Source organism: Apteryx mantelli, chromosome 5, assembly GCF_036417845.1.
Source record: "Apteryx mantelli isolate bAptMan1 chromosome 5, bAptMan1.hap1, whole genome shotgun sequence".
NCBI classification, from domain to species: domain Eukaryota; kingdom Metazoa; phylum Chordata; class Aves; order Apterygiformes; family Apterygidae; genus Apteryx; species Apteryx mantelli.
The window spans coordinates 67,082,572-67,109,317 of record NC_089982.1 but is presented as its reverse complement, the minus strand read 5'-3'; the positions used below and the strand labels follow the sequence as shown (position 1 = coordinate 67,109,317).

The 26,746-nt window shown below is 41.4% G+C and overlaps 1 protein-coding gene across 3 annotated transcripts in view; it reads right to left on the bottom strand.

The window, feature by feature from the left end:
• Positions 1-18,871: 18,871 nt before the first annotated feature.
• The window catches only part of SEL1L3 (SEL1L family member 3), a 37,528-nt gene continuing 29,653 nt past the window's right edge, over positions 18,872-26,746 (bottom strand). For all 3 annotated transcript variants that reach the window (XM_067298161.1, XM_067298163.1, XM_067298162.1), the window contains 5 exons: positions 24,940-25,049; positions 23,516-23,643; positions 21,682-21,784; positions 21,515-21,587; positions 18,872-20,176 (listed from right to left, as the gene is read on the bottom strand). In XM_067298161.1, coding sequence (XP_067154262.1) covers positions 20,013-20,176; positions 21,515-21,587; positions 21,682-21,784; positions 23,516-23,643; positions 24,940-25,049 — 578 coding nt within the window. In that variant the 3' untranslated portion in view covers positions 18,872-20,012. The remainder of the gene's footprint in view (positions 20,177-21,514; positions 21,588-21,681; positions 21,785-23,515; positions 23,644-24,939; positions 25,050-26,746) is intronic.

Genomic DNA, 26,746 nt, shown 5'->3' with positions numbered 1-26,746 from the left:
CATCGCTAGATGGCTGAAGACAGCATGTGTTAGTGGTTCCACCAGAAGGAGCTGTGAAAGCCCTAAGGAGTCGCCCAGGGCCACAGCCTTTTCCACCTGCCCCAGCAAGGCTGTGAGACCCACCAAGTGCACGGTGAGAAGCTGCAGCCCTTGCTGGCAGCGGGGTGCCTCTGTGGCGCTCTGAAGCCTGCCAGAGGACCATGTGGTGGGTTGGAGACCACTCCTTGAAGAAAAGCAGCTTGTTCAAACACAGTCCATCAGGAAAAGAAGTGAGAATGGCAGAAGGAAAAATACACTGAAAAGGATATTACAGTCCCCCTCTTCCCCGGTCCCTTCCATTAGCTCCATGTTATTCATGGTGATGTAAATAAACATGTAGAGTCAATGACACTAAATAAACGAACTTCTTTCCTTCTCTGGCCTTTTAAGAAGCCTCTCCTCTTCCTCAGGCAGCGTTCTTGTCTTTTCCAAATGGGAGTACTACAGCTTACCATACCTACACCTAAATATGACAACAACAAAAAGAATTCTGGCTTCATATCCCCCATGTATAGGTCTTTTCTTAGTCATCCATACCACATCTGTTGCAAGTTCAATGCTTTGGGTCTGTTTTCAAGCTGATGATTAATATATGCTGTTCTAGGGATCTAGCTCTGCAGAGCTCTTTTGGTAAAGTAAATCAGAGATCCTAAGACAAACATTGTCAAGAAAAAGGATCCAATTGTGGAACAACTTTTTGGACAACCATTATAGGCAACATCCTGCAAATATACTATGAAATTATCTGTGGGTGCAGGCTGGTATGCTACCACTGGTAATAGCTTAACCAGTGCACAACAGCAAAGAATCTGATCCTATCAGTTAAAAATAAATAGTGAACGGTACTGAGCAAAAATCCACTACTTCAAAAGCTGCACAACAAAAATAATATACACTATAAAAGTAGCATAGAATGCCAGGCCACACTTCAGCTATACAGTTTCCATAGGCTGTGCTTCCATGCAAGTGCTTTATCTGTGTTCAGACAGTTTTTCTCTAGCTAGTGGCTATTCCTGGTATTGCCACATGCCGAAGGCATGGTCCTCTATGTGTCAACCTAGTTATAATATTTTTACGGTGAATATTCTGTAGGTCTTATTCCTTTTAATACATTTTACTACAAAGGAAAAGTATCATTCATTTGAGGGCTGTTTACTTTATATATTGCACAGTAATTATACTGATTTTATTGAGCTGCCCCTAAACAGATTTCCCATAACAAATGACATCTAAGTATTTCAACAAGACAGAGAAATAGAACAAAGGCTAATATTAAAATGTCACAAACGTTCCATCTTACTCAGCACCTGATGAAATTTCCTAATTGCCATTTACACTTTTTGGGCGTATCAATGTTTTTACACTGCTCAATGTCTAAGTAAACATTACTGTGGCATAAACAGTCAAGGTAATTACAGGAGAAGATGTTTTGCAACTAACAACATAGTTGCCTGGCTTTTTTACACAACGCAAAAAGCATAAATTACAGGACATGCAAACAATTTATGCACCAAATGCTGTCCTTGGTTAGGCAACATGCAACCATAATTGACATTAGGAAAATTTGTGCATGTGTAAACTAGGGTAGCATTAGGCCCTGTTTTAACTGACTAATGCTATGGCCTCAGAGGCACTGGATCTTAAATGACTACCAGTAGCCTTGGTGTTGATATATAATACAAAAATATGGTATCAAGTCTTGCTTGTTGCTTCCAGCTGTTATATTGCCTGAAAAGATATTTTTAAATGTACCTATTAATATCATGAGTGATTTCTTTCCTTATCTTCCTCAAAGATGGCTGTTATCCTGAGTCAGTGCTAGAGCAGGATCTCAAACACTTGCCAGCAGAGCATGAAGCATACAATGACTCCTAACAGCTAAGCATAGAGCATCCTTCAGGTCTTGCTGGAGGACAGGTTTGGAGCAAGGAGTATTTCCGATGAAAACAGCAGCAACTGAATGCCAACCACAAAAGGCCACAGACAGAAATGAAATCTCTCGAACACCAGCTGGCGCTAAGTCCAGACCTGCCACATCTCACTCACTGAGTGCGAATCTCATGGGGTGGTTCTCACCACATGCTCTCCTGCTGGCCCCATGCTGAAGTGTGGGGGGCCATCTCCAGTTCTTCTCCAGCTGAGTTATTTAAGGTGTCAGACACAGCTGGGTGGCTCAGCCTATGACCCACCAGTGTGGGGCTTGGCAGCCAAAGGAACCATTCAGGGAGACATGGGCTCAGCTGTCTCCAAACTTCACAACCTGGCAAGACAACCTGGACCCTAGCTTGGGCCTCAGTTGCGGGGTTTTGTACTAGCAGTTGGAAGAAACTCAAGAGGTCTAAGTGTCCTGTGGAGGCCTGCTTAGCCTGGTTGCCTCCTTCTGCCATGCTGGGCATGTTCTCACTGTCCTTGGAGCTGACACCTTCCTCATAGAAAGGGGAAAAAGGAAAGGAGCAGCAAAAAAAATCAAGTCATTCATTGTAGCTCAGGTGGGCTCCCATCTTTGCTTTCAGTCCTGTCTGCTTGGGACAGCTCTTCCCCCTCTTTTTCCACAAGGGTTTTGACCCAAAGGTCTGACCTCATGATTGCACGACTGCACATACTTCAGAGCAGGCAGAGATCACTTTGGATTCTTCACCAGCAATTTCAACACTAGACTGACATGCAGGGAATGGAATCTATTTAAATTCTTTTGGGGTAAAACAAATACCTAGTGAGCACAGTGAGGCATTGTAAGCCCAGGCATATGAAGCTGGTAATCCTTCTCCAGATACCTCATGGTCACAGGTGTGATGGAGCACTTCCGGTCCGCACCTCCTGGTCAGATAGGAGACCACCGGCAGTGCAGTCACAGTCTCAACAGCCGAGCCCAAAGCATTTGCTGTGGTGGGTGAGAAGAGAAAGCAACCTGGTGTTTGGAGCCCCCCCCCCCGCATGGGGCTTGGTCTTGGGCGCTGCTTGGCGAGTGATGGAGGGGCCCTTCTCCCTCTGCAGCGTGACAGCTGGGCCCTCTCTCCTCAGGTACAGACACACAGAGGGGTGTTGCTGGTGCTGGCTGCAAGCAGTGCACATTGGTAGAGTCACATTCATTTTATTGACTCAACCTGGTTAGCAAAACTCAGTGCTCTGGGATTCAGCTGAGGCTAGGTAGCTATCCTGGGTGACCACAGGGTTTGCATTCTCATTGAAAGACCCTTTAACAGGTAAAACATCTTAATATGCTTCTGGAGGATGAAAAACATACTGGACAGACCTATGGAAGAGATTATCAATCTAGCTGTCAGCTATTTGTCCTGTGATGGATATGGATGTTGTCCGAGAGCAGCACCAACACTCCTGGTCTGTTAGTAAAACTAGTGAGTCATATTCACCTACCTCTTCCCGATATGAGTCAGAGAGGTATAAGCCCTGAGAGGTAACTTTTAAAGCTGTTAAGGTGTTTCAGATGTGTAACAGGTGACAGAAATGAATTATAGCATACACTGGTTTCATGTAAAGCTTTGGAGAAACCAGCTTATCACGCAACAGTACCTCGCAGGGGAAGAACCTGTACCTGGAGGAAAGGTTGAAGCTACATTTATTCAGCCAGTGGCACTGTTAATTAATAATATGTTTCAGACTACACCACAGGGTAAACTTTTGAATAAAAGTAATTAATGAGAAGTTCAGCCAGTGAAAAATCTTACTGTGAGGACACTATAGATAACACCATAAAAGCCAGTCTGGGAAAAAAGCTCGACTGAGAAGAGCTGGAAGGATGACCTGGCTGGAGCATCCACAAAGGGAAACCATAATTCCTGGTATACCTGAGGGCATTTCTAAGAGTAACAAGGAATTGGGAGATATGGCCGAATGTGTCAGCCAGACACCCTCTTCTGGGCTCTTTCCATGTTCATTTCGCCTCGCGTGGCCGGTTCTTTAGTACTAAAGCAAAGCAAAATCTTGCTAGAACATGGCTTTGCTGAGAAATCTTAATCTCCTTGAATATCCTCAAGTAGAATTAAAATAAACAGTTACAGCTGCTCCCCGGCGGGGTGGTGGGATGGGCCCTGGTGGCAAGGCCCGTCCAGTCCCTGCGGCGGTGCCCGACGCCTGGGGCTGGGGCCGCCCCCGGCCACGCTGCTCCCTGGCGGGGCGCTGGGACGGGCCCTGGCGGCGAGGCCTGGCCCGGCCCCGCAGGCCCTGGGTGCATCGGGCCTGCGCTGTGGGAGCCCCCGCTGTGGGGAGCGGCCTGGGCGGCTCTCTGCTGCCTGGAAATTTGGGGGAAAATGCTTCCCAAAGAGGCAGAATACGCGTTCACAACCGATCACGCTGCCGGGAAGCAGGTGGGGCCTGCGGGAAGGGCGGCCGGCGTAAGAGAGCGCTGGGGGCCCGGAGGCAGCGAGTACGAGCGGCCTGCAGGTGCTGGCGCCCAGCGAGGAGCTGCAGCAGCTGGGGCAGAGGCGACCCGGGAAGCTCGGACTTGATCCTCGCTCCACTGTCAGGGACGGTTGCCTGGTTAAACACTATTCTCGTGCCCTCAAAAAATAAATGTGGCAAGTGCTACTGTACCTAAAATAAGCAGAATGCCCCTTTCTGTTCAGCCTGCAGTAAAATGCTGACCACGACGAGCGCCGCAAGCTCCGCCAGGGCTACCCTCCGCTCAGGGGCAAAACATGCTCTCCTTGTTTGCACGTTCAAGAAGAAAAGCCACCAGTATCCCATGTTTTTGTCTCCCCAGATTTTTCACTCGTTGAACCACTAAAATGGCTGTGGCTTCCACACACTTTCAATACTTGGTCTTGCATGAGACCTTGTCTCCCTATTAGTATTGTGGATTTGGCATTCGTGTCTGAAAGGGGTTTTGCAGGGTGCAGGGTTGATCTACAACCCAGAAAGGAGGTTTAGTCTGTTTAGTCTGGATTGCCATTCATGTGTCATGCTTTGATTTCCTTTTTTTAGCAGCATGGATTTTGACACCAAAGCAGAAAGAGCAGTTTACATTCTGGTCCGACGTATTATCAGTGTAAAATAACTTACTAATGTCTAGGGTAGATTTTTCTTCCTCTTGCCATTTTTAAAAGGTGGCACTATACCCAAATGCTTTACTGATCATTGTAAACATGCAATTATTGGCAAAAGTGCTGTTTGCAAGATTGATTCCAGGTTCCTTAAATTGTTATACTGGGCCAGATTCTGCTCTCCATTATTGCAATGCTACAAAGAAGATTTAAGCACAAACAGCTGTTAGAACCATTCTCCATTAGTGACATGAAAACCACATGGTATGTGAGGAAGCAACTGTATTTTACAATAACAGTATTTTGCTTTTCAGGAAAGAATTTCCTCTCCAGAGTAACCATATTGGAAAAGAGAAAGAGGTCAAAACAAATTAAAGCTGATTTGTTTTACCTCAAGAAATGTCAGATAGATCAGTTTTGTGGAATGCCTAGCTCCTCACTAGAGACTGAACACTTAGCGCTATCACATCAAATTTAGCATTATTACAAACCTATTCAAAAATGATAAGGAAGACTGGACAGCAAAATTTCTTCAGCATATACATAGCATCTTCAACAAGGTGCCTGCTGTGGTTAATGGAAAATATCACAGTGCTTCCAATGAATTTCCTATCTGACCAGTAGGAGGCCCATTTCAGCACCATCTGACATTGCCGATGTCATGGCAATTCTCCCAGATACAAATCCCAAAAGAATTTAAAACTGCCTCACCTGGGCAGGTGCATCGCTCACCTCAGGAACAGGCATTAGACAAAGCTTTATAGGACACATTTTTGAAAGCGTGCCTATGCCTGTATTTGCATGTTGTGTGATAGGCATGTCTTAGTCTTAGGTCTACAAATGGCTAGTAGGGTAACTGGTGCTCTGTAAGACATCAGAAACCACTGTAAATCTTTTTTTAAACATCCACATGTATTTACACACATGCAAGTAAACAAATGAAGTGGAAATGAAAATAGTAAATTAACACTTAAAATTTTGCCTTACATTTATTAGATTACAAATGAATGCTGCTCAAGATAGGCTGAGGAAATTTTTTTCCCCCAAAGTTTTAAGTAGACCTTCAGATTTAAAGGATGAGAAACACTGCCCTAGCAAGATAGAAAATCTCAAACAGGTAAACTATTAAACACCTGAGGCACAGTTAGTGATGCTTTAATAGCAAAAAGGAGTGATTGGAAGCAGCTGAAAAAGATGAAAAGCTCCCCATGGGGAGCCAGCTTCTGCTTTAAGGGTATGAGCCAGAAACTGTTATGTATTTAAGCTCCTGGAGATTAGCTGATGGTAGGCAGAGGTAGTCTTAGGGATATGTGTTTAATGGAGAGGTAAATGTTTGGTTGTTTTTTGTTTTTGATCTTTTAGCACCAGTTAGTTGGTCTGAGTCAATTGTACTAGAGCAGTAGGGAATGAGGTTTCTATCTAAAGTGAGTATTTCTGTGCCTTGAGACAGGTGAGCTGTGGGGGAAGGGAGTGTGCTTTTGCTCAGGCATATCAGCAGTGTTCTAAAGATATCATCTGTTAGTGTCTTCTCCATGGTTTTATTGCAGGAGAGTTATTTGTCCATGTCTCCCCTCCTTCCCTCATGAGGCTGTAAGCTAATTCCTGCTAAGGAGTGATGTACAACCAAGTCTTGTAGTGCCAGCAGGTAATTCTGTAGTGGATATGATGATTAAGCACTAGCTAAGACTGCTCCCTCCCTGGAAGCTATGCCCCCCCTCCTTTTTTTTAATTAGGGCAGGAGATACTTATATGTACTTATTACTTGTTATTGCTGTAGTGTTTGGGAGTGATGGACCAGATCTTTGTGCTTCAGGTGTGTCTGAACACAGAACAGAATGACTAGCTTTTTGAAGAAAGCTTACACCTCTTTTGGTGTGGAAAAGATCCACAAAATGTGGATAGCCATCAGCAGGTATGTGCTTAACCAAAATAATGTTGCAGTAACTGAGATACTGAGACTCTTATCTGGGAATAGATAGAAGAGCCGTATTTTTAGAGAAGTAGGTGGAGGATCTGGGCAAAGAGATATGAGTTGAATGCAGTGCCTGGGTGATGAGCAAGACAAGGCAGGATGGTCAGGAGAAGAAGTGGCAAGGAGTGAGCAGTGGTTGTAGCAGCCTGAGCTCACAGCTGGTCAGCCACAAGGAGGTGAACTGGAGAGACCTTGCTGGGATGCAAGGAGACAAGTCTGGGGCTGAGTTAGAGCTGTGATTCAGAGGGAGCAGTTCACTTTATTTGCTGAGGAACTTATTCCTTTCAGGATAAGGTGAAGGAGAGTGGAAAAGAAGAGGGCAAGTTAGTACAAGGGCAGACCCTTGTTATGCCTTCCCTATGAAACCAGAGAAAGCAGGGGTAGGAAGGGTAAGGAACAGGGGGTGATCACTGAGAACAGAGATGTTTGAGCAGAGGAAGGGGGTGCTCAGGCAGAGCATAGCTGCTTATCCTGAAAGCACCTGGCAGTAGAAGACTGTGGGCAGAAACCTTGTTCAGAGACCTGGCTACATGGGAATTTAACAGCAGCAGCTTCTGACTTCTGTCTGGGGAAAAAGTCTGGAGGAGAGAGAGCTACACTGGAATTTGAATGCAGGGATTACTTCCTGCACAGAAAGGCTTTGGTGGTTTTATGTTTGGATTTTTTTTTTTTTAATTGATCTCTCTGAACTTCTCCACCTGTTGGGAATCTAAGTATGAGAAGTTACATATGACAGACCCTGGAGAAAAGCTGCAGTTGTTAGGACTTATTAGGGCTTGTTTCTACAGCAAGAATAATACTTTGTCAGCTGCACTCATGGAGTCTAAGCTTCTAATCAAAACTGTGCTCAGTAATAAGTAAAGCAGTAGGTTACCTAAGGCTTTGTGTGCTCCTGGTGGTTTGTCTGTTAAACACTGAACTTTGAAGAAGGTCCTGCTGCCCTGGGTACCTCTGCTGTCCCATTGCTGGAGATCATGCCTGCCCCCAAGGGTTGGGGTGCCTGGGTGCAAAGAGTGCAACTCTGCATGGCAGCCTTTGAGCTAGGAGGCTTCCCCATGAAGAAGAGGGAGCTGGTTAAGGAGACAGGCTGGGGATACAACTCCTGTCCATCTGGTTGGCATCCTGCAGAAAAGCCAGCTGAAGTTCAAAGAGGAAGTTCTGTTTGGCCTTGCAGATTTGTGCTATCAATATAATCAATATCGACCTGGCAATAGCCCTTTCCATTGTGGAACAAGGCAGTATGGGAAGGAAAAGCCCATGGGGAAAGCTGTGAGGAAATTCTACCCAAATAATTGCCTGGAAGCAGAGCAATGTCCATTCCTTAGCTTCTTGTTGTCTTCACTCAAGACCATCAACTAAAACTGGCAAAGGCCCAGCATATTTCCAACAGGCCTGGATCATGCTGTGCCAGAAGAGTTGATCTGAACCAAACCTGTGTAACCTAGAGCTCCAAGACCACAAGAAGCATTGGAAATTGAATGAGCCTTGTAGTTATATCGTGTGATAAAACACTTAAAAGGATGTGGTTTTCTCAGCCTTTTGTGACACAAAGTGGTAGGAGAGCATAAGAAGATAGTTATAGCCTGTGGGGAACACGGTTGGGCTTATTTAGCATCAAATTATTTTTTGTTGATGGTTAACAGGGAGTGCTTGCTCTTCCAATGATCTCAAATAGATATGAGAGTCCTTAATGGGTGTTGCAAAGCAGTTTTTAAAATCCAGTTTATCATTTCTCTACTTGGGTGGAGCTCAAGATGCATTGGGCTCTGGTAGTGCCACACAGGACTTACTGCTGGCAGGGTTGCTTGAGGAAACTGCTGCCAGTTGCAGCAGCTCGTAGGCAGACAAGAAAAACTGCTGGATAACAGTGATAAGAGTAAATGGAAAAAGGGTTCTGGCTGATAGAAGATTAGTTTCTGGCTGAACCACTGGAAAATCTGATATGCATTAAACAATGCTAGTGTCTTAAACATTATGCAAAGATGAATGTGAGGAAAAGAGGATGGTAACAAAGGTCTTGATATGCTCGAAGATCGTAACGTGTTATTTATTACCTGGAAGAGTTCTCATTTAAAATGCATGCAATATGGTGGATTGGAGTTATAAAATGGGTTTAAACACTATGCTGTGATTAATTAAAGTTTGCAAGGCAATATGGAGTTTAATATTGCAGAAATTCCACCTGTTTTGCTTTGTCTTGAGTGACAGAATTCCTGTCCTGGAAAGGAAACTGAAGCACCACAATATTTGGCATTGCACTACCTGTCTTCAGGCACCTGAGCTCCCTTGTGTAAAGGAAGGAGAGTTAGGCAGCTGAGAGGTGTGTCATGTGGCTTGGGAAGCCCCCCATCAGAGAGGATAACAGGGTGCCTGCAAAAGATAATGCAATGCAATGCTGAGGTCCCCAGTCTAGTGCTGAACAAGTAGTTCCAGAGCCAGAAGTGGTATAGTACACATGCTGTGTGGCAATATCATATCCATGGGTAGTTAGCTCCATGATGATGGTGATTTGATGACCGGGACTTGATCTTACTGTGGGCTAGCCTGGCTACCTCCAGCACAGGGCCAGCTCAAAAGCTCCAGGTAGAAAAGGAACTTGAATTTTTGACCTATGAGTTATTGACATAAAAGGCAGGTGGCGGGTGCTTTTTCCTGCTTATCTTTCAGAAAGAGCATTACATGCACTTTGTTCATGTGTTCCAGATTGGACCCTGCTAGCAAGGAAGATGGGGAAGAAGCCTGCTGGGGCCGTGAGTGAGGTGGATGCTGTGTCTGGGCCACCTCACACAGCCCTCTGGTTTCATCAAGCACATGGCTGCTGGTAGAAATTTTGGCCCTCTAGGGGTTTTCACAGGACTAGGTGGCAACTGAGAAAATATTTGTGCATACCAGCAGTGCCCAAAACACTGACTCTAGTCTAGAATAGCACTGGAATGCAAAATAAGTTCTGAAGATGCTGAAGGTCCAGACATGCTATGAAGTCAAGCTACCTTTTATCTCTTGTGGCTCAAGCACAGTAGCAGATGTTGACAAGACCTTCCCCTTTTTCTGACTCAATTTGAAGGGCTAGGGCAGTTTTCTGTGACGTGAGAGACATTGACACGAACCCCTTTCAGACTAAGGAGGCTATTGAATGCTGCACCATCCTGAGGAAGTCCTACAGTCACATTGTTATCTTAAAAAGAGCTGGGTAAATATGTTACTGTCTTTTTATCTATTGGGGCAATAGGTGTACTACTTGTATGCACCAATATCCAGAAGCAGCAGTAGAGTAGCAAGTTCATGGACATGCTAGGCACCTAATCATAGATGACCTTGAGCATTTATAGCAGCTAAAAGCTGTAATGGAAGTAAATCAAAAAAGGATGTACCACAAATCTGAGTTTCAATGAGTTCTTTATTGCTAGTTCTTAGCTGAGTTTTAAAGGGTGCTGAAACAACTTAGGCAAAAGTAAGGACAGATTTTTTTTCAGATGTGTTTGGGGGCTTAGAACTGCAGACATTGACAAAAATTAGATGTCTAAATTCCAATTTGTGAGGCAGGAAAAGGCTGGAGTGAAAATGGTACAATTATGAATTGTTAAAATAACTACCTGAGTGTTGCCTTCCTGTGGAGGGGGGAAAAAAATTAAAAATTAATTTTTTAATGAAGCTGGACATTCAGCTCCAGAATTTGCCTTCTAACTCCTGTATACTAATATTTGACAAGGATTGTGGCCCTCTCTCCTATGGTATTTGAATAGGAAAGGATTTTTCTAAATACTCATGTTCACAGATCTAACAGATGAACTTAATATTTCTCTCACAAAACAGAAGTACAGTCAGGTGACACCCTTTTCAAAGGTGCAGAGTCACCCTGGAGCCTTCTGCTTTATTTACATAAAGTATAAATAAAGTATAAAGTCCAGTCTTTCTGCAATAGTAACCCATTTCTATCAGAAACTACCCTTCCGAATGCTCCCTTGGACATTTGACTTCCAACTGATATTGCACACAATCTGACTCTACTTTTTTGTTGGCAAGCCATAAATCTTGAGGACACGTTCGCATGTTTGCATCATTCTTGCAGCACCCTCCTTCCCAGGACTTTTGCTTGCTTAGAAAAAAGCAATATTCTTAACTTTATTGAGATAAATAGAATTGTCTTGTAATGCAGATTATGCACCTTGTTAATTCTACGTGTGCCAGCAAATGTGTGTTAGCATGGACTAGCCTAGAGCAGGTGAGATATGGGTTGGGAGTGGTGGAACAGGAACTGTGGCAAGGTCAGCAGTAGGTGAAAATCTGCAGCATACAAGCCCCCAGATGACAGGCCAACCATTGCCTGGACCCATTATGGACAGAAATGGGTCTTCAAAAATCTGTGCTGCTCTGTGTGGCATTACCACCCAATGTCAAAGGTCTAACATGCTTTAACTCAAGCTGGGTTCGTGTATTACTGCTGCCTAAGACTTCGCCCAGTCCTGTGGGCTGCTAGGGACAGGGACAGTCAATCTCTACTAGCTCTTGGCTGCAGAGGTAACTTGGTGATAGCACCTGGGATAGCTGGGCCAGCAACTACCTTGATAAGTCATCCTTGAGCTACCTTGTCTTGACTGGTGCTATGCCCTGAGCACCTCTGTGCTGCTGTGAACAAAGTCACTATACTTCACAGTGCGTTGCAGTAATGTGCCAGAGAAATGGCTTTTTCTGGATGGGAGAGTGAAGGGGATTGTGAAAGGCTTTGGAAGACTCAGGACTCCAGTGATAGATAGATTTATCCCCACCCCCTCCCCCCTGCTTCCTTACTAGAAAGTTATTTACAGCCAAACACAAACGTTGTGGGTTTTTTGTTTTGTTATTTTGCTTTGTTTTTCTTCCCTCTTTTTCTACAGCCAGCCTCAATTTAAAGCATCAAACTCTGGCAAGGAGGTTTTGGGTGTAGAAGAGAGGAAGGGGCAGATGTATATTGAAGTTTTAGATGAATTCATCAGTAAAGCAGCACTGATACTGTGCATCTTCTTCAAAAGATACAGCTTATAAACTAAGCTTCTTCAAATGCCCTAAGAGTGTAGCTGTTAACATTAGCACAGTCTTTTAAATGTTTTGAAAAAAATTCTCTTAATGGATTCTGTGAAAGGATAATTTGTGTATGGCTTTACACCTTTGCAATAGGGACTCTTTTAAATCCAGCCTCCCATCTTCAGTCCTTCAGGAATTACACAAGGCGGGTACATAAAACAAGTAGATATCTAAATTTTTGCTTTCATGCAAAAGTCCAGCTGGGGGGCACCTGGGGAAGTTACTGTTACGATTTTTTATAAGCGCAGTTGTGACCATAAAAGTATCATTCCAACTGGAAGAGGAATTTTCTTTTATGAACAAACCCTTGATAAGTATCCAGTGTATCTCATGAGAATCTCTAAGTATTCCCCGGTTAGTGGTATTGGAGCACAAAGTACAAGTGTGGGAGTTCAGGGGGTTGTGTTAGCTGTTAATAAGCTGAGCCTGTTTTTTTGTTGTTGTTGTTGTTTTCTTTTTCTCTCCCCCCCCCCCCCCCCCCCCCCCCGCTTGCTAACTGAATTTGCACACAGGACAATAAAACTTTCTTGGAAATATGCAGAGGGACTTTATTACTCAGAATGCTGTACAAGGTCTTTCCTGTCTCCAATATCAGCATCAATGTGACCAAGTCTGTCATGATGCTGTTTCTCTGTGTGTACCTGTGTAGTGCTGATTGTATCCAAGCACCAGAGTGCTCCTGTGTATTTTTTTTTTCCTTATTGGACATGTAAGATACAAAAGTGATTTTTTTTTTTTTCCTCCCTTTTGCTGATGAGAAAGGCCCAAAGGGTATGTTTGTCCACAGGCAGTAACAAGGCTTGCCCTGGAGGAGCATGCAGAGCAGGTGGTGCAGCAATGCTGGTGCCAGATGACCGCCAGGCGCCTGGGATTGTTCCTGTTACCTCTGCATGGCCCTCGTTTCTGCTGTGGATTTCAGTCCCTCTAGAGACATCTACATGCTTATAACAGTACATAGGTGACCACTTTTAACTCTGTCAGACTGAGTTAGGTACCTCAAGAACTCGGCCATAATTACTCTAGGTCATGGCTTATTGAGATTCACATCTCTGTTCTCTTGCAGCTTTTCAGTTCAGTAAATTAACTCCTAAATATTGGCCTATTGGTCCCTCTAGAGGCTGCATGTGATTTTAATATAAAACTTATTACTGCTCAAGTATATCTGATCCTAAGCAAAGGTTTGAAAAAGTTTTCTGATTAAATAAATGAGAAATGTGGAGAATATGGAAAACTCTGGGTTATTTCCATCAGGGAAGATCTATCTGTGTTTCCCCAGCTGGTATTGTTACTAACTGGATTGAAATGGATAACTTGTTTTCTGGGACTAGCATGCAGTGGTGGACTTGAAAATAAACTGGTAAGAACTGTCCACATGCAACTGGAGTTGCCTTGGAAGGGTATAACCATGCATCCCAGTATTGCCATTGCTAGAAACAGACTGTAAGCTTTGTGCTGAGTTTGCAAGGCCTTGAGACTGAAGCTTGTCAGACTTACTCTGTTTGAAACTTTCTTGACCTGCCTGCAGCTTTGCTTTACTTGCCTTAGCTGTGACAGCAATTTCTAATTGACCAGGTGTCTATGGCTCATTTGCTTTACTTGGGTTTATCTTTGTGTGGTACAACCAGAGTTTTATACAGGTAGCAGTGACAAGCCATTATTCTATGTAGAATGAGATATTTATGACTCTGACATGATGATGCAGTGTAGAGAAATGCAGGGCTGGTACAACAGCAGAGGCCTTGAAGTGGAGGCACAGGACGCGGCATGGAGGAGCACAGGCCTGGGATGATAAGAGATGGAGCACAGGCTGGCACTGGAGACCCCAGGGCTATAAGCATCTTGCCCATGGTCACTTAAAAAAAAAAAAAAAAAAAAAAAAGGGGGGGGGGACCCATTGCCACTGGTTTTAGGGGCAACACAGTATCTAACATAAGTAAATGGCACCATATATAGTAAACTTGGATGTAACCTGGAGCAGCAGACCAAAGAAGAAAGAGAAAGGTGTAAAAGCAAGTTAGCAAACATAACAATGACCTTGAGTGGATGCTGATAAGAGATTAAGTTAGAGTACTTAAACAGAAAAAGTTGCAATCATAGTAATAATACAATTAAAATTGTGACACACACTGAGTTTCTACTCCTTTCTCTGGTGTTGTGCTTACCCTTTCCCTGCTCCTCTGGACCCTGAGGTTGATGGTTTCATTCTGGTGTTAGTCGTGGGGGTGTTATGGGGAGTTGTCAGTATCTGGAGTCTTTCACAGGGTGGAATATGATGTTCATGTTAATGATTTCTTCTTCTTCTTCCCCTCTCACCAGGAACAACTCCAGAAGAAGGTAAAGCATGAGTGGAAACTTTCATTTATCACTGCAATCAGTCAGTATTGGTTTGTGCTGGAAAGGCTGTCCTGTGGACTACGAATGCCTGCTAAGCACCTTGCTCCCAAGAAAGTAAGTCTCCAAAACAACTGTGAACATCTGGACTGCTGGAAGTTCCATGCTGACAAACAGGTCTGTGAAAGCAGAGGGGCTAATTTTACAGTAGTTGCAGGGGATATAAAAATCCATGGAGTCCTTCAGCCTACTACTAAGAAGCCAGCAGTCTTGGAGTTCATCTGCACAATTAATCTAAACGGGTCCAAAAAGTTATGCCTGGATTCTGGCTCATGATCATCTGCACTACTTGGTAGTGTGCTTCCTGGCATAGTTTTGGCACATTCAAGTAGTATCTTCTGGGTCAGTGTCTAGGCATGGTTGAGGGGGCTGTGTGGACCAGGGGCTGTTCCCAACAGGCAGTATGGATGAGGCAACCCTCTTCTGAGGAAGGGTTTAACTACAGTTGTGCTGTACCACTTTCTCCCACAATGGACCCTGGTCCCCATTAGTTTATTAATACAAACTGAGTGAGAGAGATTATGCAAGTTGGAGGCAAATTAAAGATCTTGCTGGACAAATGATTAAGGTCATGCCATTATGAACACATCCTGGTTTCTACTCTGTCAAGCTGTCATTGGACAGTGCTAGGGTCTGCCAGTGGACTCGCACTTTCTTCTGTTCACCTGGTAGAACTGATAAGAAGAAACAGCAATGCTGAATATCAGGGGCTATCTAGAAAGCTGATGGGTGATCAAGGACAGAGGTCAAGAAGGACGAATTGGGGAAAAAACAGGGACCAGAAAATGGGGATGGGGGCAGGGAAGCAAGGTCCAGGGATAAATTAAATGAAAGATCACTGAGGACAAAGCAATAAAAGCTTATTGCTGCCTGTTTTCTTTGAAGGGGATATTAAGATACCATGTTCAAGCACCTGATAGCATTGACCAAACAGCCCAACCCCCTTAAGTCAATGGGCACCTTAACTGAAATTGTGCCAGTGCTATATGGATTGGAGCCTCAATGCTTCAGAGTACCTAATCTACAGTAAATTTTCTGCAAACTCTTCTAACGCTTACTGTAATTTAAGCATGAGCTTGACCTGCTGCAATTATGCAAGTTATCTTTTCCTTTCCATTTCAATTGCTTGTTACTCCTTATCTCTTTGGGTTCTGATTCTCATTTACATGAACCTGTATGTGACTGCTTTTAACGTAGATGTATTTAGGCCCAGACTGAACCTTACATTTCTTACTGTAAACAATAATGTGTCCTTCTGGCATAGTAATTAGGCCTTTTCATAAAAGTCCAAGCCATGATGTGTTTCCAGTGTGTTTGTACTCCCACCTCTGCTTTTTTGTCATTTACTATCTTCAGGAATTGTTCCCCTTGCCTAGATCTCAGTTAGCGTGGGAGGCTGCTCCATGCCTGGATTCCCCTTGTCATCCTTTAGCATCCTTGGGCTTGTCCTGCTAAAAATTCCAGCTGTTTCTTTCGCCTCTGTTCTTCCTACATCCCAGTCTTTTAATCTAGCTTGTACGTTTGTGTGCAGGTTTTTTTGTTGTTGCTTTTTTGCAGGGGGAAGGGTGTATGGAAAGTCCTCAACCCAAGCTTACTCAACCTGTTTTCATATCTTTGTGCTGCACTTCATCCAGGATTAGGGTCAACAGTCAGCCAGTCTTAAATGTCATAGTCCATTAAAGTCAATGGGGACAGTTTACACAGACTGAGAATCTGCTATAAAACAAATCTCTTCAGGGATAATCCAGGTTTCTGATATGCTTGTAAAGAGCATCTATAATGCTTTCCCAGTATGAAATATGTTTGTAGTACATAACTGCAAAAGTACCAGGACAAATTTCTGGGAACTTGCCCATTTTGTTCACTGAATAGATTCCTATTTTAAAGTGACTTTTTAATAAACATGAATGTATAACTTAAAGCATACATTCATGCTTGCATATTGGTATGTAATGCTCAGCACTATGGACTGGGAAGCAGCATCATGCTGTGGTTAGAGTATAAGCCCAAATGAGGATGCCTGCATTCAGTTCTGTCTTGCCACTGTCTTGCTGTGGAGTTCAAAGCTAATCAAACTCCTCAGAGTATCTGCAAATTTTGGATAACCAGTTTGAAACACCTACTGCTTAATCTTCAAAGATGTTGAACGTTCAGAGAACTACTCACCCAGACTTTATTTTTGAAGCTTATCTTCACAGCACCTTATTTTCTCTATCTGTAATTGGTATGTAATTCTCCCCTTTTTCATAGCACTTCGATACATTGCATGTAATGTTTCTCTCTCTATTCATGTGCAGTAACACACAACTGTTTATTTAGTTGCTGTAAACTGCATCAGTATTAGATAAACAATTGGGCACCTATTTTGGAAATAACCACTCTGAAATTCTTCATTGACAAAGTTGTGCTATAATTCATTTGCTAAAGACTATTCTGAGCTGAACCAAGAAGAGAAGGGAGGGGAGGGAAAGAGGAAAATGGACACCACTTAAACTGCCTTAAGCACTACTTGAGCTTTACAAAAGCTTTATTTTCCAGCCTGAACTTCTTGGATTGCTGGATTTCTATGAAATATAAACAAGCCATGTTTTAGCTCTATACTTTTCAATTAATACTTCCACACTCCCATCCTAAACACTCAGTGTGGGCTGCAGATAATATAAACTTCAAAGGTCCTCTTTCAACTTAGGAAAGGTAACGTTTGATTATTGCAACTTCCTTTTTTATATTGCAGATGCAGTAGAACTCTGTAGCTGCTTAGCTTAACTAACTGTCCTCTCTGGGAATTGTACATGATTGTCTAGGTTTTTAAATAGCCTCCTAGAAATCAGATCTTATCGTAAGTGATGAATAAATAATTATTATTTCAGCCCTAAGTATTGCCAACTTATTGTGGAGTGTTGCTTATCTTTTACATGCTTTGATGTTGTTTACTCTTGGTGGGACTTCTGACGTAATAGCTAACAATAAACAAAGATCTAATTATTAACTGTTGGCGTCAGGAAGTATATTGCAACTTTGGCAATTGTCTTTTGAGATACAGATGTGAAATTGGATTTCTGGCAAACCTCCTCCAATTAGTTCAGTACTAAAGCTGAGAACACGACCCCCCTTTGGATAGGAAACTGCAGTCACACTGACTGCTAACACTTGATTCCGACCTGCGGGTACAAAACCTAAAATACAGCTGTTCCAAAAACTCCATAATTTCAACACATGGGTACGATAGCCTGCAATCACACCACCACAGACAAACTTTCATGGGATTAATATCTAACTAGTGCTTTTTTACAAAAATTGCCTTTTTTATAGATCCTGTCACTTGCATGGATTATGGCATATATAGTAAAATAAGTTTTACATTCATGGCTTACTAGATGCAAGATTTGCCACAGGTATGTTCAAATAGTTTTGCTTTTTCTTCTTGGGGGGTGTGTGTGTGTGTGTGACCACTCTAACAGCATGTACAATTTGGTGCACAACATTGTGCCTCTGCTGTGACAATTGGCCTACTCGTTTTCAAAGACTGCACTTGACTTTCTGCAATACATCTCATTCTGGTTTCACCATCTCACCATGACCCGACTTCAATACAAATGCACATAATGTCCATTATTTTAAAATGATGTCAGACCACTTGTTTTCATTTATTAGGTGAGAAGTGTAAAGTTGGGAGAACTCTTACAGTATCCATACATTTGTGTTAAGAAATCTGGTATTATCAAATTCAGCAGCACAAGGATTTACAAGTCGAAACAGGCTCAAAAATGCTAATGATCTATTTGCAGTGGATAACAAAAGCACAGGATATATAACCTGTGCAAGTGGGCAATTGTTTATAATGCAAGAGTGAAGTTCCTTTATCCTGCTTGAAAATACTTTGTAGAAAGGAACACCAGGCTATACATAAAAGCACTGCAAAAGGTGTTAGCCTCTACCTATTCTATTTTTATACTAAGAATGAAAAAATTATTTGCACTGTTCTTCTTGCTCAAAAAAAATGGAAAGTTCAATAATATGGCATATCATCTAATTCATTCTGTGTTTGTACTGCTGAAGAGAGAATGTAGGGAGAAAAAAAAAAAAAGCTTCAACACCTGTTTTCCCCCTCCCTTTCCTTACTGAATGGAAATCTTGGCTAGAAGCAATAACTTTTCCCAGAAACTTTTGGATTTTTTTCTGCAGGAGAAACATACACTGATGGGGGGGGGGTTGTATGCATAAATGCATGCATTTATTTTACTCTCTCAAATTATTTCTTCATCATTCCTTTCCTACTGAAAACTTCTACCTCTTGATGGAAAAACAAACATTTTGAAGTCTGCTCTGTGAGAACTCTGTATTCCTCAAAGCAATGGCTGATTGTCCCATTTGTCCCAAGCTTTAAAAAAATCCTTCACATAAAGTCTGAAATAGAAAAATATTTTTATTTACAAGAGTAAATAATGCAGTGCAAGGAAAGTGAATTTAACCCTCAATAATGCATAGATTGATGCAATTTATAATCTATATGATTTAAATAATTTTGCAGAGGTGTATGCACACCTGCTTTAAAGGTCAGACCTTTCCTACAGCCACTTACCTCACAGCTTAAAATCAGACAGAAGACATCTCCACTCTATACATATTACCTGTATAATCCCATCTAATATTTATTAAATAAATTGCCATTTAAACAGGTGTCTTTAAAATTTACTATAGGACTAGAAATAAACCCTTCCCAATATTAGCTATATAAGAATCTGAAAATAAATTGTTCATTCATCTCGTGTCACCTGTCCCCATTTTAATATTCATTTATTGTTTTTTAAGGAAGCTGTTTTCACTTGGGTAGGGGGTGTGTGTTGGGAGGTGGGGGGCATTAATTGCTCTGGTCCCCAGGAAATTGCTGACACTTTGAAGCTTTGACCCTTCAAGGGTTAGCCAGCAGAACTACCATGTCATGATCATATTGCAAATCTTCCTGGTGGGAGTTCTTCTTTTAAAGGAAAACACGTTTTGTATGAAAGATTTGCCAGGATGGAATATGAGATGCCAAAAAAGTAGTTGCTATCACTGCATGCACCAGCCAAAGCTCTGGCTGATGTGCTGTGGAAAGTGCAGGTGGCTGGCTTTTGCTTTTGTCTTGTGTCCATGCTTCCAACTTAGTTAACGACATCAGTACAACAAGCTCAAATATGGTAAAGGCAATTTGATAAGATTTTAGTTAGGTGAGTAAAATTTATTCTTCATTGAAACCAGTGGGAGTTTTGCTCATTCTTCAGTTAGGCAAAGATTTTGTGTCTTTTTTTCCAGTCCATTAAAGAAATACCGTATGATCGTATGTTGGGTCTAGTGAGAAAATCAGTATTCTTTATTTGGATTGTTAAAGAAGTTATAGGTTTTTTCTCCTCTATCATGGATATATTAGATCAGTGGATTTCCCGAGGATTTTGACTGTTGGAGTGCATTATTAATGCTAATCAATAAATAGGGTTGCCATTTTTTAGATTTGCAACCGTTCATATCCCACCCTCATGGCTGGATATCAGCCTTAAAAAAACTACCCCTCAGCTAGTAGCAAGATGATTCTGAGGGTTTAACTCCTGCTGTGCTAGACCATTTGGAAAAGTAGATTCATCTTGCTGTTCTGGTCTGGTAGCATCCTCATTATTCCCCATGGAAGAAGGTTCATCTAAAGATGGTTCTGATCTTGTTCCAAGAGAATTACTGGCTTCAGAAGAATAACAAAAGAAATAATTAAAAAAAATCCACTGCATAAAGTATATTCATCAATATTTAAAATATTTTGTGGAATTAAAATAGCAATAAGCAATATGAAGAAGATGAGATTCAAAGGTTAGGAAACTTTAAAATAAGAATTCCTGTAACTTTAACTATGCCCTTTGTATATACTCATTACAGTTCTCAAGTTACATCCATTTTCAGCTAGTAAGAAAGGAAAGCAGGATTTCAAAGTTATTTTCATAGTGGACATATTTACAGCTACGTGTCTTAAATACTGCTTAATAATTATTAACTATAAAAAGATTATCTGAATTTTATGTTTCTGGAGAGGATTTTTTTTCTTAAATGGTATTCCCTATTGGTGTAGGGCATGAACTTAGCAACTTATTTTTTCCTGTATTTTATTACAGGAAATATTTTGTCAGAAAAACAGTATTTTTGCAAGAAAATGCATTTAGTGGAAGAAACTCTCTTCATAACCGCTAATATTTATTTCACAGCTTCCTGATCAAGATCCTGCCTTGTGATTTAAAGTGAAATACTGGGTTAAAGTTGTCAAAGCTTTTTGAATGACTCCTTAATTTTGCATATGACAATACAGATTTTTCCTTTCCTGAGCAATTCAGTTTTGTCTTTGGTATCTCTTTCAAGCTGGGGAGGAAAAAAAAAAGGAGTTTTAAGAAATGGAAGTCTGATGTTTAGTTTTCTGTCTCTTAATCACCTCTATCCTCTCAGAAAAGAGAACATACAGAAAAATTTTCTAGTGCAGGAGAGGAAGAGGAGGAGTCTGAAACTGCTGATTTTATGTAATTGCTGATTCTGTTGCTGGTCTGAAGAGGCATGAACTCTCTGCTCACAAGTCACTCCACTGTACTAGCTCTCTGAACCTCCCCTTCACTCTCACTCCCTATGTGAACAGAGTCCAGTCATAACAGGGAACACAGGCTTATCACATGTTGTGGAAACAACATATGAAATCAGAAAGTCATATAATTATTTCAACAATACCACATCTTGAGGGACAGGAAATAGCCTCTTATTTCCACTCATAATCTCCTGCGATAATGTCTATGTTAAGTAACTCTGAGTAACACTCTCATCAAGGGAAATTCTCCAGAAAGTAACAGGTTTAAACCAGTCATTTGTGCCTGACTTTATCCAGCCCTTTTCAATAATCAAGGAACGACTTGCATGTCAAAGAACTTGCTGTTCATAGGTAGCTCTACCAAATCTAGAATTCTTGGTTTTATTTTTAAAGTTCCATACTGAAATAAAAAGATCACTATTCTGCCTTTTCTTCAGTTTTACTATGACAAATACTTACCAGATAGAGACTGAAAATACTGCATTGTAAATGCAACCAGAATTGATAAAAGAAAGGTTCCCATGAAGTATATCTGTGAGGATAAGTTTAAAAACATGTTAGATCAATGCAAAATCCAAGTACTGCTCCAAATAAACCAGTGCTTGTACCAAAGGAGCAATACATACCAGAGTAGATTGTAAAATATTGTTCCAGAAAACTCTTAGATAAAAATAAAGCAATGCTAATGAGCATGGACTAACTGATTCTTTGTTACTATAATTCCAGCACCTACAACAAAAAGATTAAAACAAATAATTAGTCCTACTCTGCAATTTTGCGACATCTGTCATCTGGGAATCTCAAATGGGTTTGCAACAACCCTCAATAACCCAGAGAAACAGGCAGATATTATCACCATGCCACAGATGGTGAAGTAAAAATTCATAAAAATACCAGATTAACCTCATTCAGCACAGAATATCTTACCCTAGGAGCATGCTTTTATTTTCTGATTAGTCAATAACTGGTCTAAGCATCCACACTATCCTTGCCAAGCAGTCACGCACAAGGTCATATCCAAGTTACTTTGCTATTGACTCACGTTAGTTAGAACAGTAGGATTCATGTCAAGGTTAGCTCTACAAAATTTAGCTGTCTGTGCAGGAGATTCACTGTGAAAGACACATCAGACAGTGGAAGGCTAAGTAACGCAGTCAGAACTTAATAAGTAAGTGCTTTAGCTGAGCAGTTACTGGGGATCTGTTGTGGGGTGAGCTGAGCTGCTTTCCAGGGTCCATTATGAGAAGTTCATTGACCAGAGGAGTTTAGACAGCTAAATCACAGATACTTATTTTAAGTTGCAACTGATTCTTTCCTACCAAGTTGAGGAGGTTGGTGTGTGTGTGTGTTGGCGAGGGGAAATATGTGGCCCTGCAAACAGAAGTGCAGGATGATGGGAAATCACTGCAGGGCTGTCAGCTCTGGAGTTAATCTCACTGCAAAGCAGATGGGTTCAGCCCAAGTGAAAGCAGAATTCAGGCTCAAATTTACAATCCCAGCTGGACCAACTAGGCCAGGAAGCCCTATTTATCTGACTGGTGGTTTTGTGTAGACTGGAGATAATTTAGGGCACAAGTACAAGTTCAGGCTAACTAAAGTGAAGAACAATTTCAATGGATTATTGGTGAACTGACAAATGGGCATTTGACGTTGATATCATCTTCACTTTTTAGGGTCACACAACACTGGCAAAACAGAAAGTAAAGCACTCATCCTTTGTTCAATGTATTAACCACTAGCTCCTCCTTCCTTAAATATCTGAAAGACAGTTTTGCAGAACTACCAAATACTGTGTAAGCTTTCCATTCCCAGTGTGCTTTTCCAACACGTTGCTTTATCTAGGGAAAGGAAACCTAAGTTCTATACTGGAACCAGAGCCCTTTGGTTGGTTTGTGCATGGACTGTTGATATGGGCAGTTCTAAAAGCAGATATGTAGCCTTCTCACAGATCTGATATTCTGTGCGAAGAACATGTGTGCCAGGATGCTTTGGGGCACAGTGTGAGAGCAGGAATACACTGAAGTATCTTGAAAAATCGCCTTTGCAGAGTAAATAGGAAGGACTGCTATTATCCCAGTTACATACTTTTAACAATTCCGTATTAAATTATGCCATATTTATCATTAAAAATTATTTTGGACAGATTGTCTGTGCCTATGTTAGGAACTTAAGTACACAGAATTGGAAAAGATCTCCTGGATCATTAAATCCATTCCCTGGTATTTCAGGTAACCATGTATAATCAAGACTCTCATAATTGGCTCCAATTGAAGTATATTTAGGCAGTTTAAGATTAACATAAATTACAAGCATGTTGATCTTACCTCTGTGTAATCTGCCTTAAATCATACAGGTGAACAAAGTTAATAATTCTAGGAGTTGTTGCTTTCAGAAGTAAATGCTACTCACATGGAAAAGCAGAAGATACTGAGAACTTTGCTGAAGCAGAAAAAGACTCACCTGTAATAAAGTTCCTGAAGAAGTGAAATATTACTAGAATGTACAGTTTGATCGATTTCCAAGTGATCCAGAATGTAGGAAGGTATGGAGTTACCCTCTTCTATGAGAAGGGCCAAATTAAAGAACCCCTAACAAAAAACAAAGTATATACACTTTGAATCATTAAGTTTTCATATGTATATTTAAAGTCTAATGTAAGCATCATATATCTAAATAATTATAACTGTCTTCTAAAAATTTATTACAATGTGAGCCACGTGATGTTCACTGAATATTCAGACAGCCTTCTTTCCCAACCATATACTCAGGTGAATTCTGAAACTGCAAATGAATTAGCATTCATTTGCTGTGACACTGATCATCATTTTCTTAGAAACTAGCTGAAAGAGGTTCTTAGCTTTCTCATTTTTAGTTGCACTTTAAATAGAGCCACCGTAGCAAACTGTCAGGTTTTATCTACTGGAGAAATACATACTGAAAGAAGAAATGGATTCATGCTCTGTTCTGTTAGCATTTAATTCCCTTACACCTAGCTCACTACACACCAACAGTAATTGCAACAGTGATTCTGAGAGCAGAAATTTGCTCCAAGCAATTTGAATCCTTAATCTTACAATTTTTCCTACTTGGACAAATCTTAGGTATCAGACTTCAGAGGCACAATGATAAGTATGCAGGAAAGCTACTACAGGATTTACCTTTGGCTTGGCTTTCACACTTTAAAATAACTGTTTATGTGTCTCTTCTTTCCTTTGCTAGTTGATCAGTAATGTTTTGTCCTAATATCCTCAGAACAGAACCCAGCTCTGCTAATTTGACTAAGCTCCCATACAAGATATTGTCTGGGGAAAGTGTCACAGGGACAGGGAGAACAGAATAAAGCATCGGGGATACTCCAGGAGACTGCAGGCAGAACACTGCATGTCTTTCGTAATGTGACTTGGTATATCTTTTCATTCTAAAACATTTTAAGATGAAGATTTTGTTGGTGAAGTGAATGTAGTGGAAAAAAAAATCTCTGTAGGATTCACTTTATATATGAAGGGAAATGGACCAGTCTTCTTGTTTATTTTCTAAAACAGCAGAGAATAGTACTGCAGTAAAACTCAGGCAGTCTATTAACTTGCATTAGTGAAAATACAAAGGTCACAACAGAATCAACTGTGTGAAAACAGAGCAGCACTGAATTAGACCATTCAGCTTTAGCTCTGAAAACAGCCTAATTCTAGGCTATCTGTCTATCTATTCTAGGTCTATCTTCTATTATCATGAAACAGCAAATACTGACTCATAAGGTGTTTTGAAATAATTATAACTTATTCTAGCAGGTTTGTTCAGCGTACACATGTAGCCAAGCAGAATAACTAGTTTTGGGTTATTCTAAACACTGATGTTTTACTAACACGTTACAACTGCAGACCCACCTGTGAGTCTCCCTCTAATGCAGCTTGTGCGTACATCCGCACTGAGAGCTCAAGGTCTTTAGACTGGTTCTGGTAACCATAGTAGTAGAAATCTCCCATTTTCAAATAGGCTGTGGAAGAAAACAGCAACAGATCATTTAAAGTAGTTGTAGAGACAGAATTAAACTATAAATGTGATGGAGAATTTAATAATAATTCTATTTAAAGCAGCATATGAAAAATAGAGATACTCCTTTTCTCTAATCGTCTCTTTACATCAGATTACCTCATGAAAACATTTAGCCTGGCTGAAATTTCTCTTAGTTGCTCTTTAATAAATGAATTTAGTGAATAACATTGCTAATTTTACAAAAACTGAGACTTAGAGACTTCATATTGTATTTCTCCTTCACTTACTAAGTGTGTCTTTGGGGGAACTGCAGCCCTACTATTTAGGTTAGCCCTACTAACTTATCACACTTAAAAACATGCTATTTAGGCGTTTGTTCTGTACTTGTCACTATGGTAGCCGTACCCTTCCCAAAAATACAGAATGCTTTGCAGAAGCTAATTTCATTAGTTTCAAAACAACCCAATTCCAGGACAACTGTAGGAGAAGACTTCTCCTGGTCTAAAAGGAAGTGATGGCTGGCAAATCTTTTATGAACATCTTTCTCTGATACTGCAAAGTAAAGAAATGCTCCACCAGAGTGGGCACTGATTCAGACAGGAGCAAGCATGTCACTGCACTAAGCTACGCTAAAGAGTTCATAAAATTCCATGAGTGTGCCTACACTAGGCTTCCCCAGAATGGTCTGAAATACCTCAAAGCCTTGCCTGGTGCGTTGACAACATCAGCTACCTATAAATCCCATTTGTTTCTGGAGTGTACCACAGCAAAGCTCTTCCAGGAAGCACGGGTGGCATCTTGCCTGCCTGCTGTCAGTCACTGCCCAATGGCAAAGGCCGCAGACAGGCTACGTGGTGTGGCTGGCACCAAAGCTGAGTGCGTGGCACCCAAACGTTGCAGTGAATCCTAAAGAAGAGGGTTCCCCTTAGGCGTATCAGCTGAGTCATTCCAGCCCTGGCCCTGGGAGCACGCCAGCAATACGCAGTGGCCTTGAAGTCACTCTGTGCTGTGCTGACAGCGGAGCCCGGAGCCTCTGCTGCCAGGGTTCAGCTCCCTCAGGCCCAAAACCCACACAGGCAACTTGATCCTCCTCCACTACTGCAGACAGGTGCCTGAGATAAAACTCCCCATATGTGACTATGTGAAGAAGAGATAAAGAAATAAAATCCTTCCACTGCTGAAGCCAAGGAGTCTTCTGTCATTTACCTCAGTGGAACCACAGTCCTACTCCTGTGAGTCTGAACTTCCGAAGCTTCTCTAATGTCCAATTGCACCAGTAGATCTGTAGGAGTCCAGCCAAACTGTACCTTGCTAAGCAGGCTACAAACTCTTTTCAAGAGCTATCGGGATTGTGAATTCCTGTGGCTTTAGGCTCTATCAGTGTGGTATTTAGTTTCAATGCTGCTGTGTATTTCAACGAATAGCTTGAATTATTTTTACACTGCACTTGTTCACATGCTTACTACAAAGCATTTAAACTTTCTTGTGAGACAATCAGATCAATGTTTTCAAATATTGAGTAGCTCTTTCAAAAGCACCAAAATTACTTAGTCACTGGAGTCACAGATATATTAAAATTTAGAGCCAGAGAAAAAGTAACTAATATTTGAACAAACCTGCTATTCCAGAAAGGCCTATATTTTGTTTTAGAGAAACAGAGAATCCTTAAATTCCGCCAGGTAATCTGTGCCAATGTTA